The following is a 14,317-nucleotide window of genomic DNA, read 5'->3' as shown; positions in this document are numbered from 1 at the left end:
TTTTTAAGTGTAAAAACCCTCTTATAATTTTCAGAAAGTGTGTTTGTGCACACTGCATCAATTATCTGAATTACGGAAAATAATATCTACTGTTAGAAACAGATTTGTTTTTAAACTTAGTAAGAAAAAACCACTCTACATCTGACACTCATCAAATTCAGCTATTTTTGTTCATATAATGAACAGAGAAATGTCGCATGTAAATAAATACTGAATGCTTTGGAGAACCATGGCAGCAATAAAAACAAAGAGGTGTACTGCTTTGGAGGTCTGGGCATTGAAGCACAACACACCGTCCCTGGAATTTTTTACAATACAAAAGCAAATTATATAACAATTCTTTTTCAAAGTTCACCTAGAAGTTTTTTGGCTGTATTCAGAAATATATTTTTCTGCAAGTAAAGACATTTTCATTTTATTAAAGCATGTATTGCATGAAATCACCGAAGGGTATAAACTCAAAAATCATTACTAATCATTTTCTAGGCAAATATGTGTGCATGTACTTTCCTTTATAACCATATAAATACAGATAATTTTTCTTGTTATATGCGTTAGAGAGAAATTACAGCACTAAACTGACAATTCTCCTGATATCTGAAATAGTTATTCAATATTTTTAAGGGAAACATTTTATTTCAAAAAAATTACTGGATTCTTTCCTTTTTGAGATCTGAAAATGTATGATATTTATAGGAATTAAAACATTTTTCATCCAAGTCAATGTTCAATGTATTCAATGTTTCCAATAACTTCACAGTAACATTTAAAATTTACATTATGATCAGTGCATACACTGTCTCCCAATTTTTAATATTATAAACAACACAGTTGTACCAAGTAGACTTTTTGGAAATCTTTTTTAAATAAAGACAGGAAAAAATAGGACCATTAATGAATGAAAAGCATCACTTCTCTGTCAGCCTTTCAAAGTGTGCTGATAGCAGGTCAGACTTTTCAAAAACAAAAACTGAGATAAAATCAGATGTTGCTAAGGCAGAAATACTATTGATTAAGTTCAGAACTTCCAGTGACTTGAGAACAGTATGTTTAGAGTCTGCTTTCTTCCTTGCATTTCAATTTTTCAACTCTTCCTCATCAGTAAAAAAGATACAAACCATCTCCGGCTGAAAAACAGTGTTCCACATAAAAAGAAAAGTAGTAAACCTGTCCATTTTTAGATTTAGTGAACTAACAGTCCACACACCACATAGGGCTTACCAAAACTCAAGAAATATGGGGATACAATTTCTTTTGTGAATAAACAAATGGGAGAAGCAAGTGAGTGACAAACACTATGTCTTTCGAAGTCTTTCAAAGGTGCAAGAAGATACAAACAGGTGATAAACAAAGGCCAGAAATTTGAAAACTATCATTTTCCACATTGATTAAAAAAGATTTTGGAACTGCCTTCTAATACAAGCTAAAAACGCAAAAGATTTGACTTCTTAGGTGGTGTTCAGTAAGTTTATAAACGGTTTGAAGAACACGCCTGCCAGCTACTCCACAGCACTGAATGGGACCAAAATTTCCCCTTTGGTTCTATATTCCTGTGTTTAAACTCAAATATTTCAATAAATCTGTGCATTTCCTTAAGAAAAGAGACAGTACTGTTTAAAAGCAAGTCACCTGTTTGTTAGTGGCTTTAATGACACCAATTTTCATGTTTCCGTGTTTTAAAATACACTATACCCAATCCATACATGTACAGAACCTCGCATACATTTGTTAGCTAAAAGCAATGCTAAAACTCTTAGAAGCATGACCTGCTTATTTACAAAAAGGTCTCTGCTGATAGTTTAGCCCAGGAAAGCACAGTAATATTCCTCCTGCTCCTGTTACTCATTTATTAAAGAGCCGATCATGCATGTTCCATCCATATTTTTGAACGTTATTCCTTCTGTCTTGACACTTATTTCTCTCCTACGTATTATGTGTCTTCCATAGGGATAGTGCTAGACATATATAAACTACAATAAACTTTAAAATATAACCTGACCTATTAAGCCACATAGAGAAAACACCTAAAGAACAGAGAGGTCAAATCAAGATATTAATATTTCACAAGAAAAACAAACAACAAGATAATTTGTAAAGAAGGAATTAGCATATGCCTTGGGTAAGATATACTTTATTCCCTATTGGATGATTTTTTTAATGCAAAGGCCATAAAATAATTAGAAAGACTTGTCTGTTATGGAGTATCTCTGCATTTAAATTAATTAATAGGAATTCATTTTGTCTCATAAATCTCGTGACACTTTGGACGTACCTATATTTATAAAATCAAATATGCCTTCAGTAAAAAATGGAATAGAATACTTCGGCACAAAAGCTTTTCCCTAGAACAAAATAAAATCTATAAAAATATTTCTCAGTGGTTTGTATTTAGTCATCAAAATGAAGAAATGCTTCCTGAATCCATTCTTCTTTTTGTCATAGATGTCCCCAAAAAGGATAACGCTAAAGGACAGTCAGCTGTTCCTTAGGCTGCTCACAGATCAAGTATGGTGAATTTTCTTCACTATATTACTGGTTCATCATATATGGAATTTTACTGTTCATTATTATTTCCTACACACACACACTCAACAAAAATGTTTAGATGAAAAAATTAGTTTTCTGGCTTAAATCCCAAAAGCTACAGGCTTAGTTTTCATTCAAGTCCTACTTGAATGCCAACCTAGGTTATGACTACTGCAAAACTAAATTTAGTGCTCACAACCTGGCAGCTCACAAGCCGCCACTTTTCAGTGCATTCCCATTTTTTCCTTCACTTGTCTTCTACATTTTTAATACCAATTAAAAGGTAAAAGGATACAGCTGTTCTCACAAGCAAAGCAGTGTCAACTATTCCTCTGCAAATTTGCCATCTAACCAATTCCTCATCTTAATTTTATCTCTTTCTCTGTTCAGACAGTTCACTACAGGGATTATGTCTTTTCTCTGCCTCAACTGTGGTCAAAAATATGGAATCTAAAAGCCATTTGGGTCTTTGATGCCAAGGTCTTGATGTACAGAATCACAATCCTGTCTACTTTTTAACTACAGCAACTACTGGCACTGCTGTCCTAGTTAGGCAAATAGCACCTCTTAATTGCAAGTCTCTCCTAACTCTCCTTTTTAGCTCTTCAGCTCACTCACATGAACTATGTGAGTTTAGCACAAAAGCCTTTCCTTGGAACATAATGTGACCTACCAAAATTATCAGTCTCTCCCTGCTCCGTTTCCAAAAAATCAGGCTCAGAATTTTTATCAGTCTCCATAACATGAGACTAGTTTTACCACTGAGTTATGTTTTACTTCTTTTAAGTTCTTTTCAATATTTAAATCTGATTTTAAGAGTAATTATTCAGCTCAAAACGTTTTCCTACTGCTCATTAAATGTGTGAAAAAGACATATGAAAAAAGCAATCTTTCACATTTCATCTGAGTTTACTATAGTAAAATTAATGATTTCTTCTGGAAACTATATAAATTAAAAATATGGAACAGAGAAGCCTGGGAGGGAACTCGACCCGAATTAGTAGTCTATGACAGCTGCCAGTAAATATACAGACTTTAAAAAGTTAAATTCAGCAGTGGGATTTGGGGAGCCAGCGTAGTGAAGGTCAAACGAGCAGGATTCAGTGCTGGCTGAAAAACTGTGCTTTTCCCAACGTCAGTCATAAAGCATTCCTAAGCCTGGTAAATTAATGCTAAGAACATTCACTCTATGGCTCTTATTTTTTCCAACTCACTTCTTGTCTTGATAGCTAAGTTGCAGAGACACAGTCAAACACAAATTACATAGACCACAACTTTAGCACAAACAGACTTTATTATAACATTCAAAATCTTGAAAGAAGTGAAAACACTTCAGCAGAATGGAAGACTACTAAAGCAGTTTGGCAGGCAAGGAAAATGAAGTCTCACATAGTGCTTAAAATAAAAAACAGAAGTGCATAAACAACTGGTTGCTCATCTGTATTAAAAGGCCTGCCTGCTTTGTTTTGATCATTGCACTGTGATTGTGGAATTTCTGCCGCTTCAGTCTAGCTGAATTGTGAGTTTTGATCATAAACATCTGAAATAGGAGGCCTTTTTTCTGTGCCATTGCCTGAGAAGTGATGGCTTAAGAAGCAAAAGTACCAGTCACTGCCAAAGTTTAAAAAATCAAAAACTTGACTGAAATGGAGTTTATTGATGAAATAAAGTGTAGGACATCTAGGAAACACAGATGGTAAAGGAGCAAGAGATTCCAAAAATATATGTAAGGCAGAATAATTCAGCTTGAAGACATGAAAACAGGTATCTAAAGCCTGAAAATACTCTCTGAGGGAATAAAAATGAAATAATTTTTTTTTTTTTTGCATAATTTGCAAAAAGATTTCCCTCCACAAAAAATGGAGAAGAAACATCTTGTAGCTTCTACACATGGAAAACTAAACTAAACCTTAGACTGGCTCAGGAGCCTCACAGATGCCTGCCCACTATCACAGCTTCCACAACTTTCATCAACACCCCCATCTCAGGCGAGCCGGACCAGAATGGATAGTCTCATCTCCATACTACCAGAGGGAATATATTCATCCTCTGGCCTCACAGCAAGGACTGTGCTCTGCATGCCATTACCCAGCCTGGTCTCTACCACAGCAGCTAATTTATTGCTTCCTGAGTTCTCTTTTTCCCTTATCCGCCACCCCCCTTCATCTTCAGCCTCCTTAGAAAGAACGTGGCTTTAAATGTACAAAAACAATGAAGCAAAAAAAACCCTGCCACTGTTATAAAAGCACACAGCATAAACTTAAAAACAGAAAAGGGATAACAATAAAGTTATAGGAAAAAAGGCATAGGCATTAAAAAGGTGTAACCAAATCTAAGCCTGTAACTATAAAAACTTTTAATTTTTATGCTCTTTAACTCTCCTTGCTTTCCCCTAAGAGTATAAATATTACTGCATTTGTCATGTACACACTTGGTTGCATGTACCTGTGTTCAGAGATAGTCCAAATGTAAGGTTAAAAGCAAACAAATCAATGCATTTATTAAAATAAACCTCTTTGTTAATAATTTATACTTGTTGAAGATGACTCAAAACATAAAATAATGACCCTCAGCACTGAAGGAGAAAAACTTGGTAGACATTCACGTGAATGTTAAGTATTACTGGAGAGCCTGTAATGCAACATTTGGGATAGTGCCATATTCAGTCCTTATGAGGTCTGATGTAAAAGAAATTCAATGCAGACTGCCCAAGAGAATACTTAACATAGCTATACAGTTCTACTAAAACGATTTTTTAGTGTCAGGAAAAACATTAACTTTATACCTGATGTTGCATGCATATTTCAGGTGAAAAACTATGAAAAGAATGAGGGACATTGACTTTTCCCATAATATGAAATGCTAGCTAGGAGCAAAACTTGGCAGCAGAAAACTGTGATCTTTTATCCAACAACTTTTTTTTTAGGAAACTCTTCATATGCATTAAGACTCAAGCTGCACGAAAATGAAGACTGCTACTTAAAATTCAGTTCCACTGCCATCCTAAATTTGGCGTACTAGGGATACTTTCTGCATCATTCCTTAAATTCCTGTAAAGACCTCTCCCACTTGCAGCAGCAGCTTCTGCTTAAAACTCCAACAACGTCCCTTTCTTTACATGTTAGGTTTACAAATATAGACTACTGGCAAAATGAAAACAAATAAGAATACCAAACAAATAATCAACAGTGAACGGAGTAGTTTTCTGTAAACATTTCATATTCTTTTGCTCCTCCCTCTTCTCCCCAGGTTCAAAACAAAATTAAAGTTCAGCCATCCTGCTGAAATGCACTTATAATGCAAATTTCTCTAACTCCTCAACCACTGAGGTTCAAGGGTGAGTATCTGCTGGACTTAAAAAAAAAAAAAAAAAAAAGAAGTTTGATTTTTAAATTACAACACATCTATTACAAGAATATACTGAACGCTACCCATGTTGATCGTTCACCCATGTGCAGAGCCACCATTAAAAAAACCTTGCAAAGGTATTTGATTTCCAGTGTACAGGAAAAGTATCTCAATTAATCTGCTTCCTGAATATACTTACAGAAGCACATAGGTCATGGCATAAATATTGAAAAAGGATAAATTGAAGCAAATCCTTATTAAAACCTAGTTTTAGACTAAGTTATAGAACAAATATAAGGGGAAAAAACCAATGGCAGTTTCTGACAAGTCACATACATGGTGTAATAGGATGTAAACTGTCTTCCCTGATTCACTGCCTTGACGAAACACCTCTCAAATACACACAGAGGAGGAAGACTGGAGAATTACCACCAATTAATATCTCATATCTTCCTGTAGAGACCACCTGTTTTGTCACAATATCACTCTCACTCTATTTTCTACAACAATTACGTAGTTTAATACCCATGAGTTTTCTGTCTGTCACGCTACCTTACTGTGAGTTCTGTCACTATTTTGAAGTAGAACATTCTATGTTCTAAGTAGAATATTCTATAATATAATGTGTATTATTCAATGTACACATTTTGTAGCACATTTTGTAGCACAGAGGTGATTTAAAATAAAACCACAGATAAAGGCCTGTGTTAATCAAAGTAAGAATGAGAATTAATGCACGGGCTTTGCAAAACTATTTCATTCTGTAATAGATAACAAATCCAGAAAGTACCTATAAAGGCTGACTTCACCTGTATTCTCTCTTGCCATTAGAATCAGGATGCCCATCAAGTACAGGCTGATCAGGTCTTCATTATTCTTTGCTATTTCCCAAATATACTTTTGAGTAACCACTCCATGCAGTTCAATATCAAGCCAGTCTGAGTGTATCTTTCCTTCTACAAATACTCAGAATTGTTTGTAACATTTAAAAAATAAAAATAAGTGAAAAATAACAGTATGCGAAAAATAACCACTGGATTGTTACAAATGAAACCGACATACAAATGAATACAGCTGGGATGTTAGTGTCCATTTTGGAAACTGCAGGTTTTGAATTGTGCAAGACTGATAAATTTGCAGTCATAGATGAATATTGCCTAATTTTTTTGAGCTCTGACCAGTCTTTGACGTATGTCCCAACTGAATTCCAGTTTATGAATGAAAGATTAATATTAAAAAGTCAAAGTCACAAAGTGAGGAAAAGAATCATTTGTCATGAAGTCTGCTAATGCTCTGCTCTGGGGAGTAATATATCAAATTATTCCAACTGCATAGTTGTTGGACTCATGGTTTTCAAGAGAAAATATTTCTCCCATTTTTATTTCTTGTAAACACTTTGTTTTTTCTACATTTTCTGAGAAAAGCCAGGGAAACTAAAAAAAAGAGGGCAGTAACAACAAGGTCTTAAGATTTTTTTCATCTATATTGGAGTCATGTTTCTCAATGATGAAGAAGAATAAGTAATTTTCTTTTGAATGTTTTGTTTCAGGCACAGTGCTGAAGATCCATGATTTTGTACCTCTTATTCTCTTTCAGAAGTAAATGCTTACTTCTGAAATTATACAATTAAATATACATTTCTATTAATTTAAGAGGATACTTTTAGCAGTGAAGAGCCTTTAAATGCAAACTGTAAAGGAAAAAAGTGAAAAGTCAAACAGAAAGCACTGAAACTTCTAAAATTTTTTTTTAACTCAGATAGTTCTGTGAAGTGCTCTTCATGAATCTTAACTTTTTGGTTGCCAAAACTATAATCAGCAGCAGCTGCATAAAACATGGTAGTTACAGCTGCTGGAAAGTCCCTAAAAAAGTCATGTCCAATGTCTAGACACTTGACTTCCATCCCAAACAGTAGTGATCCAAATGGGTTATAGAGACTGAAGAGATGTATGACCCCATATGTGCAAACATCCAATAAATGTTACAGCAGAGATTATTGTACTTTCTGATGGATGTTCTCCTCCAAGACTGACGACAATGATTTATTAGTTCATCTGTGTGCTTCGCTAACTGGAGTGAAGGACACAGGTAGTTTTCCTTTTTTTTTTTTTTTTTTTAATTTTAAAATGAAATATCAAAGGCCAGCATTTGTACAGATGGTTGCACTTTCAAAACCCAATACTCTGCAATATCTGTTCAGTGAGAGTTTGTGGTACAGAAAACTTGCAGGATTGGGTAAAAAAAACAGAGTTTTCAACTACACTGCTTTCTAACAGCGATATTTTCAGTCACCCCAAAGCAGACAGATTTGGAGTACTAACTGTAACAATACAATTCTGGTGGAACACTGAATTTTAGTTTTCTTTTTTTGAGGCGGACCAGTTGATGGAAGATTTAGGTCTAGGAGGAACAGAGTGGTTTTGATAGAAGAACTTTTTAACAAGAAATTCACTTAAGTCAATATTAGTCACAACGGAGTCCCAAGGACTCTCTATAATCCTTTGTACTCTCTAGAGCCCTTGTACTTTTTTAATTGTCTTATTCTGTGAAAATGTTGCCAGGTAAATACAACAGTGTTTGTGGGGGTTATATTTCAAATACGATAAACCATAGTTGGAGATGTCTTATTATTGGAAAACCAAGTCTGATAAACTATATGATTCAGTAAGGAACACTGGGGAAAATAGTACTTCCGAATTTTCTGCCCAGTGACTTCTGTCTTAAATCAGATCTTAAATTCTTAGGAAAATGTGTTAAAGTTAAATATTAACTTCAATGTTGTAAAAGTGATTACTGGATACGTATCTTTCTCTGCAAGAGAGTAGCCAGTGTGTTCTTATTTGAAAATGATCATTTTTTGCTGGCAAAACTAGTGTGTGAAATTCTTTCACAGCATTAAAACAAACCTGTTTTCCATATATCTATTTTAAAATGCCTTTGTTTTTCCTTCTTCAAAAAAATCCCAGTACCTGTAATCTCAAACCATGACATGCGGTTAGCCCCCATCATCAAATGAACTCATTCATACTGCATTAAAATTCATACCATGAGACCTACCTTTTCTGCTAACAATTCTCTGATCTTGCTTGCCTGGAGACGAAATTTCATCAACTGTGACTCCAGAGTTAAACATCTTTCCTTCCAGTTTACAGTACCTTCTGGGTCTGAAAGTTCAGCCATATTTATGCTGGAAAAAGAAAGGGGGAAAATGGCCACATCACATTGAGTTTGTATTTAATGTCTGGCTTTGTTTTCATATACATACTGGCTTATTTTATATAAATGTCAAGAATGCCCCCAAGTTTTGTACATGTATAGCTTCATAAAACTTACTATGTTAGTCTACAAAGGCCCTTAACATAACTGGGAGATTTCTGAAATCTGTCTTTTATAACATTTAGGTTTATCATAATTTAATTTCTTCAGTTATTTTGGGGCTGTGATATATTTTCCTTGATAAGCACAGACATCATGCTTTTTAATCTTCAGTTACTGTATATACTTTCTAACATAGAAGAGTATTGTACAGAACTGAGCTTTGGCTAAGAAAATGCCTGACAGCAGCCTAACTAACTGTGAGTTAGTAGCACATTTGGTTTTATGCAAATTTAATGCTTGGCAGATGACTTTTTGAAAAGTATTTTAAAATTCTTATGCTTAATCAAATTGCCTTTAAAATTTAATATCCTTAATGAGATGAAAGAAGGCGTCTATGGCTCCAAATGTAAAGGCAGATGAGCAAATGGTCCCTCATGGATCCTTCACATGAAAAAATTATTCTTTTACATTAGCTGTTGCAGATCTCAGGACATCCTGGTTTATGAATGTTTTGGTTTCAAAGCTGTGCTTTTATCTACATTTAACAGCTCATGCCTTCTGGAAATTAATCTCAGGGCCCTTTTGGACATGCCCTGCCCTGCTGGAAAAATTATTGAGGATGAGAGCTGGGTCATCATGGTTTGAGTCTGAGACACCAAGAAAATCATCAGTGTGTAAGCAGAAGGACTGGGCTTTGATGGATTCCAACTATTTGTACACAGCTTGATAAAGGTGGAAGCTTAAAAAAGTGGATGGCTGAATGTAATCATTCAGTTAAAGAATGGTTACTCCCTCCAAGGAGGGGGAACTTCTCCCGCTGAAGGGAAGGACCTATAGATTCATCTTTTCCACTGTTCCTGACACCAGGAGGAAAAAAGGAAAAGGAAAAGGTGGTGTGGGTGGTGAGACACTGGAACACGTTGCCCAGGAAAGTTGTGGATGCCCCATCCCTGGAGGTGTTCAAAGCCAGGTGGGATGGGACCACTACACACTCCCTGGTGTAGTAGGAGGTGTCCCTGCCCATGGCACTGGAGTGGAACTAGATGATCTTCAAGGTCTCTTCCAACCCAAACCTTCTATGGTTCTATGGTTCTATGATTCTGTGATTCAAAGCATTGCAAGACAGATGGAAGTAATGAGTAGTATTCCAAAAGTCCTTAACTTTCGTGCAACAGATGAGTATTTTCTAGTTCTCTTCTAAATTTTCCGTGTCTCAGATTACTTTCGAGTTCATCATAGCTAAACAGGTGAAAAACTCTATCTCGAAACTTTCTTTCCTTTCAGGTACCCTAATGTCCTTGTTTCTTTCATTTTGTATCTTGAGTGAGAAGGAAAATGAAGAAAGAAAAACTGACTAAGGTTTTTCAGTTTTTCACCCCAGTCATTCATCTGAAGGTGACTTCGTCTGCTCCATTCTTGACTCTGTCTTCCTCTTGGTCCTGCAGGCTACGATTCAAGCTGTTAAGCCTGAGGCTACCACTATCCCTTCTCAAGAATCTCCCACTCAAGCATCCTGACAGAATTGCTGGGATTCAAGCATGCTATTAAAATAGTTTCCTGAGCAGATACTACGACACCCAAATTCTAAACTTTAAGCACACAAGTATTTCAACTGCAAACCCTCTAGGTGACCAGTGTCTTTTTATCATTTGTCTCCTTCTAAGCTTGCCAGAAAACTCCCTGGACTGTCAGGGAACTAGGTCCACTCATCATTGTTCCGTCCCTAATCCTCACTCCTCTCTTCTTGTGCAGAGTCCCTACATTCAAAGAGGGAAGGTGGCACTTCCAAGCAGCAGCTTCTCCTTCTTTACAGAGGAAGCAGAAATTTCACATGCAGATTGATTTGGACTTAGATTCTGGATTCTGCTCTCCTAAGTAACGAGAAATAAAAATTTCCCATTAGACTATTTAGGATTTTTGATAACGTTTTTTCCTTTTTGACTAATTACAGCTACTAAAGACAGATATGAACTCATCCAACATCTGGTTAACTGTAGGATATTTCAGTGTTTGTGGTAGTGAAAACGCTAACAGATCAAGTAGTGAAAGAATTTTTGCTTTTTGTAGGGTGCAATATTACAGGGTGGAGTTAAAAATGTCTTTCAACAGACAAAACATTTGAGTAGATGGATTTCAGGCAGCGAACAATGCATTCAGCCAAGTAGTTTCTCAATGTCCAAGCAAATTAATATTTCACTGTATAAACATTACAGATAAAAACTTTGAAAACAACTCTTTTTATTGTGGGATGCTTGTTAGAGATTATAATTTACTTCATATTTTCCAACAAACCAATAGGTTCTGGAAATATTTACAGGCACATAATACACTGTTTACAATTGCTGAGTGAATGATCTTACTTTGCATCAATGACTTCCTGTTTCTTGTTTGACTCCCCATGGGAGGAAAAAAAAATGAGTTCATCTCTCTTGGCTTAATAGAGTACTCTGAATCAGCACTCGAACCTACACAGATTCCTCCCCTTCTTCCTGCTCCAGTTCCCACTGCAAAGCTCTCTGTTTTTCCTGAGTCTTTAAACATAAAATCTTTTGAAAAATAAACTAAAAAAGAGCACAGTAAAGCAGTAAGTTCTAATTATGTCATCAAAAATTAATTGAGACAAGTTTGACAAGTCCGGAAAGATTAAATTCAACTTTTTCATTTTTCAAGTTTATAAACCTCATCACAGGCTTCAAGAAGTCAGAATGTCACCTTCTCCCCAAAGGGATTGATATAATTTCCTTTTCTTTGCCGTCTGCTTGGAGATTATCAAAATACATTTCAGGGGGAAGGAGGGAACGACGTTCTAGCTTTTTGAAACACATTAAAAAAATTTACATATTTCTTATCACACTGTCAGTGTTTTCCTCTGTTATTAACAAAATGCTCTGTTTAACTGAACATTTTGTATGCTGGCCATGTGTTTTTAAGTCCTCTCTCTGCTTGAGAAAGCTCGGTAAGTCTTTCAGTTTCAACAGGTCTGGGTTTGCATGGTATTTGTACCATCCTAAAATGTTCACCAGCACAAATGCATTTGGACCTCCTGAATTTCAGGCCTTCTTCTTCCACCCTTTCCACTCAAACTTGGCACTTCGAAATATTTTTGGAGCCATAAAGGTTGGACTGGAGAAAGGAAATGATGAGACACAAAGTGGACCTGTTTGGGAATCAAGGAAGTCATTCTCAGGTTAGTTGCTGGCCAGGGCCCTTACTTATGTCGAAACACTGGTAACTTTATTTTCCATTTTGACTCATTTTGCATAAATCTGTACTCAAACCGTAGCCTAAACTATTTAAAACTTCCTTCACAATCTGATTTACAAACGGCTTTTCTGCTGCTTCCTGGATATTGATGAGTTTGTTCCTGTGAAGTAATACATTGGGCGAGGCTCCCGCACCCAGCACCAGGCGCAGACCCTTGGTAGCCCTCCTGATTTCAGGGGTCAGGCTCCCCCCTCCCAGCCCATGACTGAGCCACTGCCTGCTCGGCTTCCCAGGGACATGGCACAACCCATGACTCATCTGCAGAATGCTGTCGAATGCGTGTTGCAAATGGCATTAAAGCATAGAAACTCGTTTTGTGTCCTTTCCCTGATAACAGCAATTTTAAAGGCTGAAGTGTGACATGATACTAGGTACGAAAGTTTATTTTTCATGTGAAAGCATAGAATGGTTTGGATTGGAAGGGACCATGAAGATCATCTAGTCCAACCCCCCTGCCATGGGCAGGGACATCTTCAACTGGATCAGGTTTCTCAGAGCCCCATCCAACCTGATCCTGAATGCTTCCAGGGATGGGGTAAAATTCTGCAAGCTATTTAAAAAATAATTTTGCCTGTTTGTTTGTAATTTGTGTTCTTATCTTCTCCTTTTGGGGGGCACAGCGGGAATATAGGAATGGCAATGCCAACTGAGAATGGCACTGCCAACTGGACAACTGGAGGAGCGTGGACCTCAAGGGACCTAAAGGGACTTCTAATTCACCCACCTACTGCCGTACTGCTGGACGCCCCTCCTCCAAGGGCGCTGCAGCCCAAGACAAGGTGTTGGTGACCCAACACAAGAGCTGGGTACAGAATATATTTCATAATTCTATGAATATGTATAAATTCTTCCAGAAATCTTATGCATATTCTATTATTCTCCAATGACTAATTGTAATGTTATTATGAACTTCACAACGGTCAAAACTCTTGCTAATTTGGAGCTGCCTCCAGCTCTCTGCTTGACCTTGCATTTAAGATGGGAAAAGACTCCAAGCAGAGGTGATTATAGAAGAAGACATCTGTTCAGCACAGGTCATGCTTCACACAAGATGCTATCACGTCCAAAGAATGAACAGCATCTGGAAAAACACTGGTAGGAAACATGCTATCAGCGGGATGTTCCATCTAACTTCCAAAAATTACAGCTACTTAAATGAAACTTAATTTTATGATTCTATGATTCTATCTCAAAAGAACATACAGTGTCTGGGAAAAAACACTGAAAGAAAACATGCTGTCAGAGAAAGAAAACACACTACCAGCGGACATTCTGTCTAACTTTCAAAAAATACAATTATTTAGACGAAAGCTAACCGTACTTGAGCTTAATTCAGACTATATCCCACTTTTGGGAACAGTAAGCGCTCTTGTATGGGCAGGCTGTGCCTCCACGAGGGGAGCGGGGGGAGCCCAGCCCGGGCAGCACCGCTCCGAGCCCGGGGCAGAGCCGTGGGGAGCCCGAGGGGACGGAAAGGAAGGGAAGGCAAGGAAAGCGAGGTCAAACCTGGCCGGCCGAGGCTCGCCGCGCTGGGCGCCGTCCGGGCTGCGGGCGCTGCGGCTCCCGCCCGCCCCACCATCCCCGCGGCCACTGAGCGGCGGGGCCGCCCCCGGCCGGGCGCCCGGGCGGGGCTACAGAGGCTCGGGGCCCTTCCCGGGGCGCCGAGTGCTGCGGGAGGGAGAAGGGAAACGGGAGCAGCGCGGCGTGCCCGTCTGGGAGAGGCTGCACCGGGATGGGATCCGCTCCGCTCCCCCCGTGGGAGGGACAGCCTGGCCATACAAGAGCAGTTACTGTTACCAAAAGTGAGGGGTTGTCTGAATTTGTGTCCCGCAGGGCTCAGCGCCGGGTCCAGCCCTGGTCA

General features: G+C 37.7%; 1 protein-coding gene across 4 annotated transcripts in view; it reads right to left on the bottom strand.

Annotated features, from left to right (window-relative positions):
• The window catches only part of PLEKHH2 (pleckstrin homology, MyTH4 and FERM domain containing H2), a 59,742-nt gene extending 45,643 nt beyond the window's left edge, over nucleotides 1-14,099 (bottom strand). For all 4 annotated transcript variants that reach the window (XM_054063222.1, XM_054063219.1, XM_054063220.1 and 1 more), the window contains exons 1-2: nucleotides 13,963-14,099; nucleotides 8,932-9,061 (exon numbers count right to left, since the gene is read on the bottom strand). In XM_054063222.1, coding sequence (XP_053919197.1) covers nucleotides 8,932-9,054 — 123 coding nt within the window. In that variant the 5' untranslated portion in view covers nucleotides 9,055-9,061; nucleotides 13,963-14,099. The remainder of the gene's footprint in view (nucleotides 1-8,931; nucleotides 9,062-13,962) is intronic.
• Nucleotides 14,100-14,317: the final 218 nt, after the last annotated feature.

The sequence above is a fragment of the Cuculus canorus genome, chromosome 3 (assembly GCF_017976375.1).
Source record: "Cuculus canorus isolate bCucCan1 chromosome 3, bCucCan1.pri, whole genome shotgun sequence".
NCBI classification, from domain to species: domain Eukaryota; kingdom Metazoa; phylum Chordata; class Aves; order Cuculiformes; family Cuculidae; genus Cuculus; species Cuculus canorus.
Note: the sequence above shows the minus strand (reverse complement) of the source record. Positions and strands in the feature narration are given on the sequence as shown.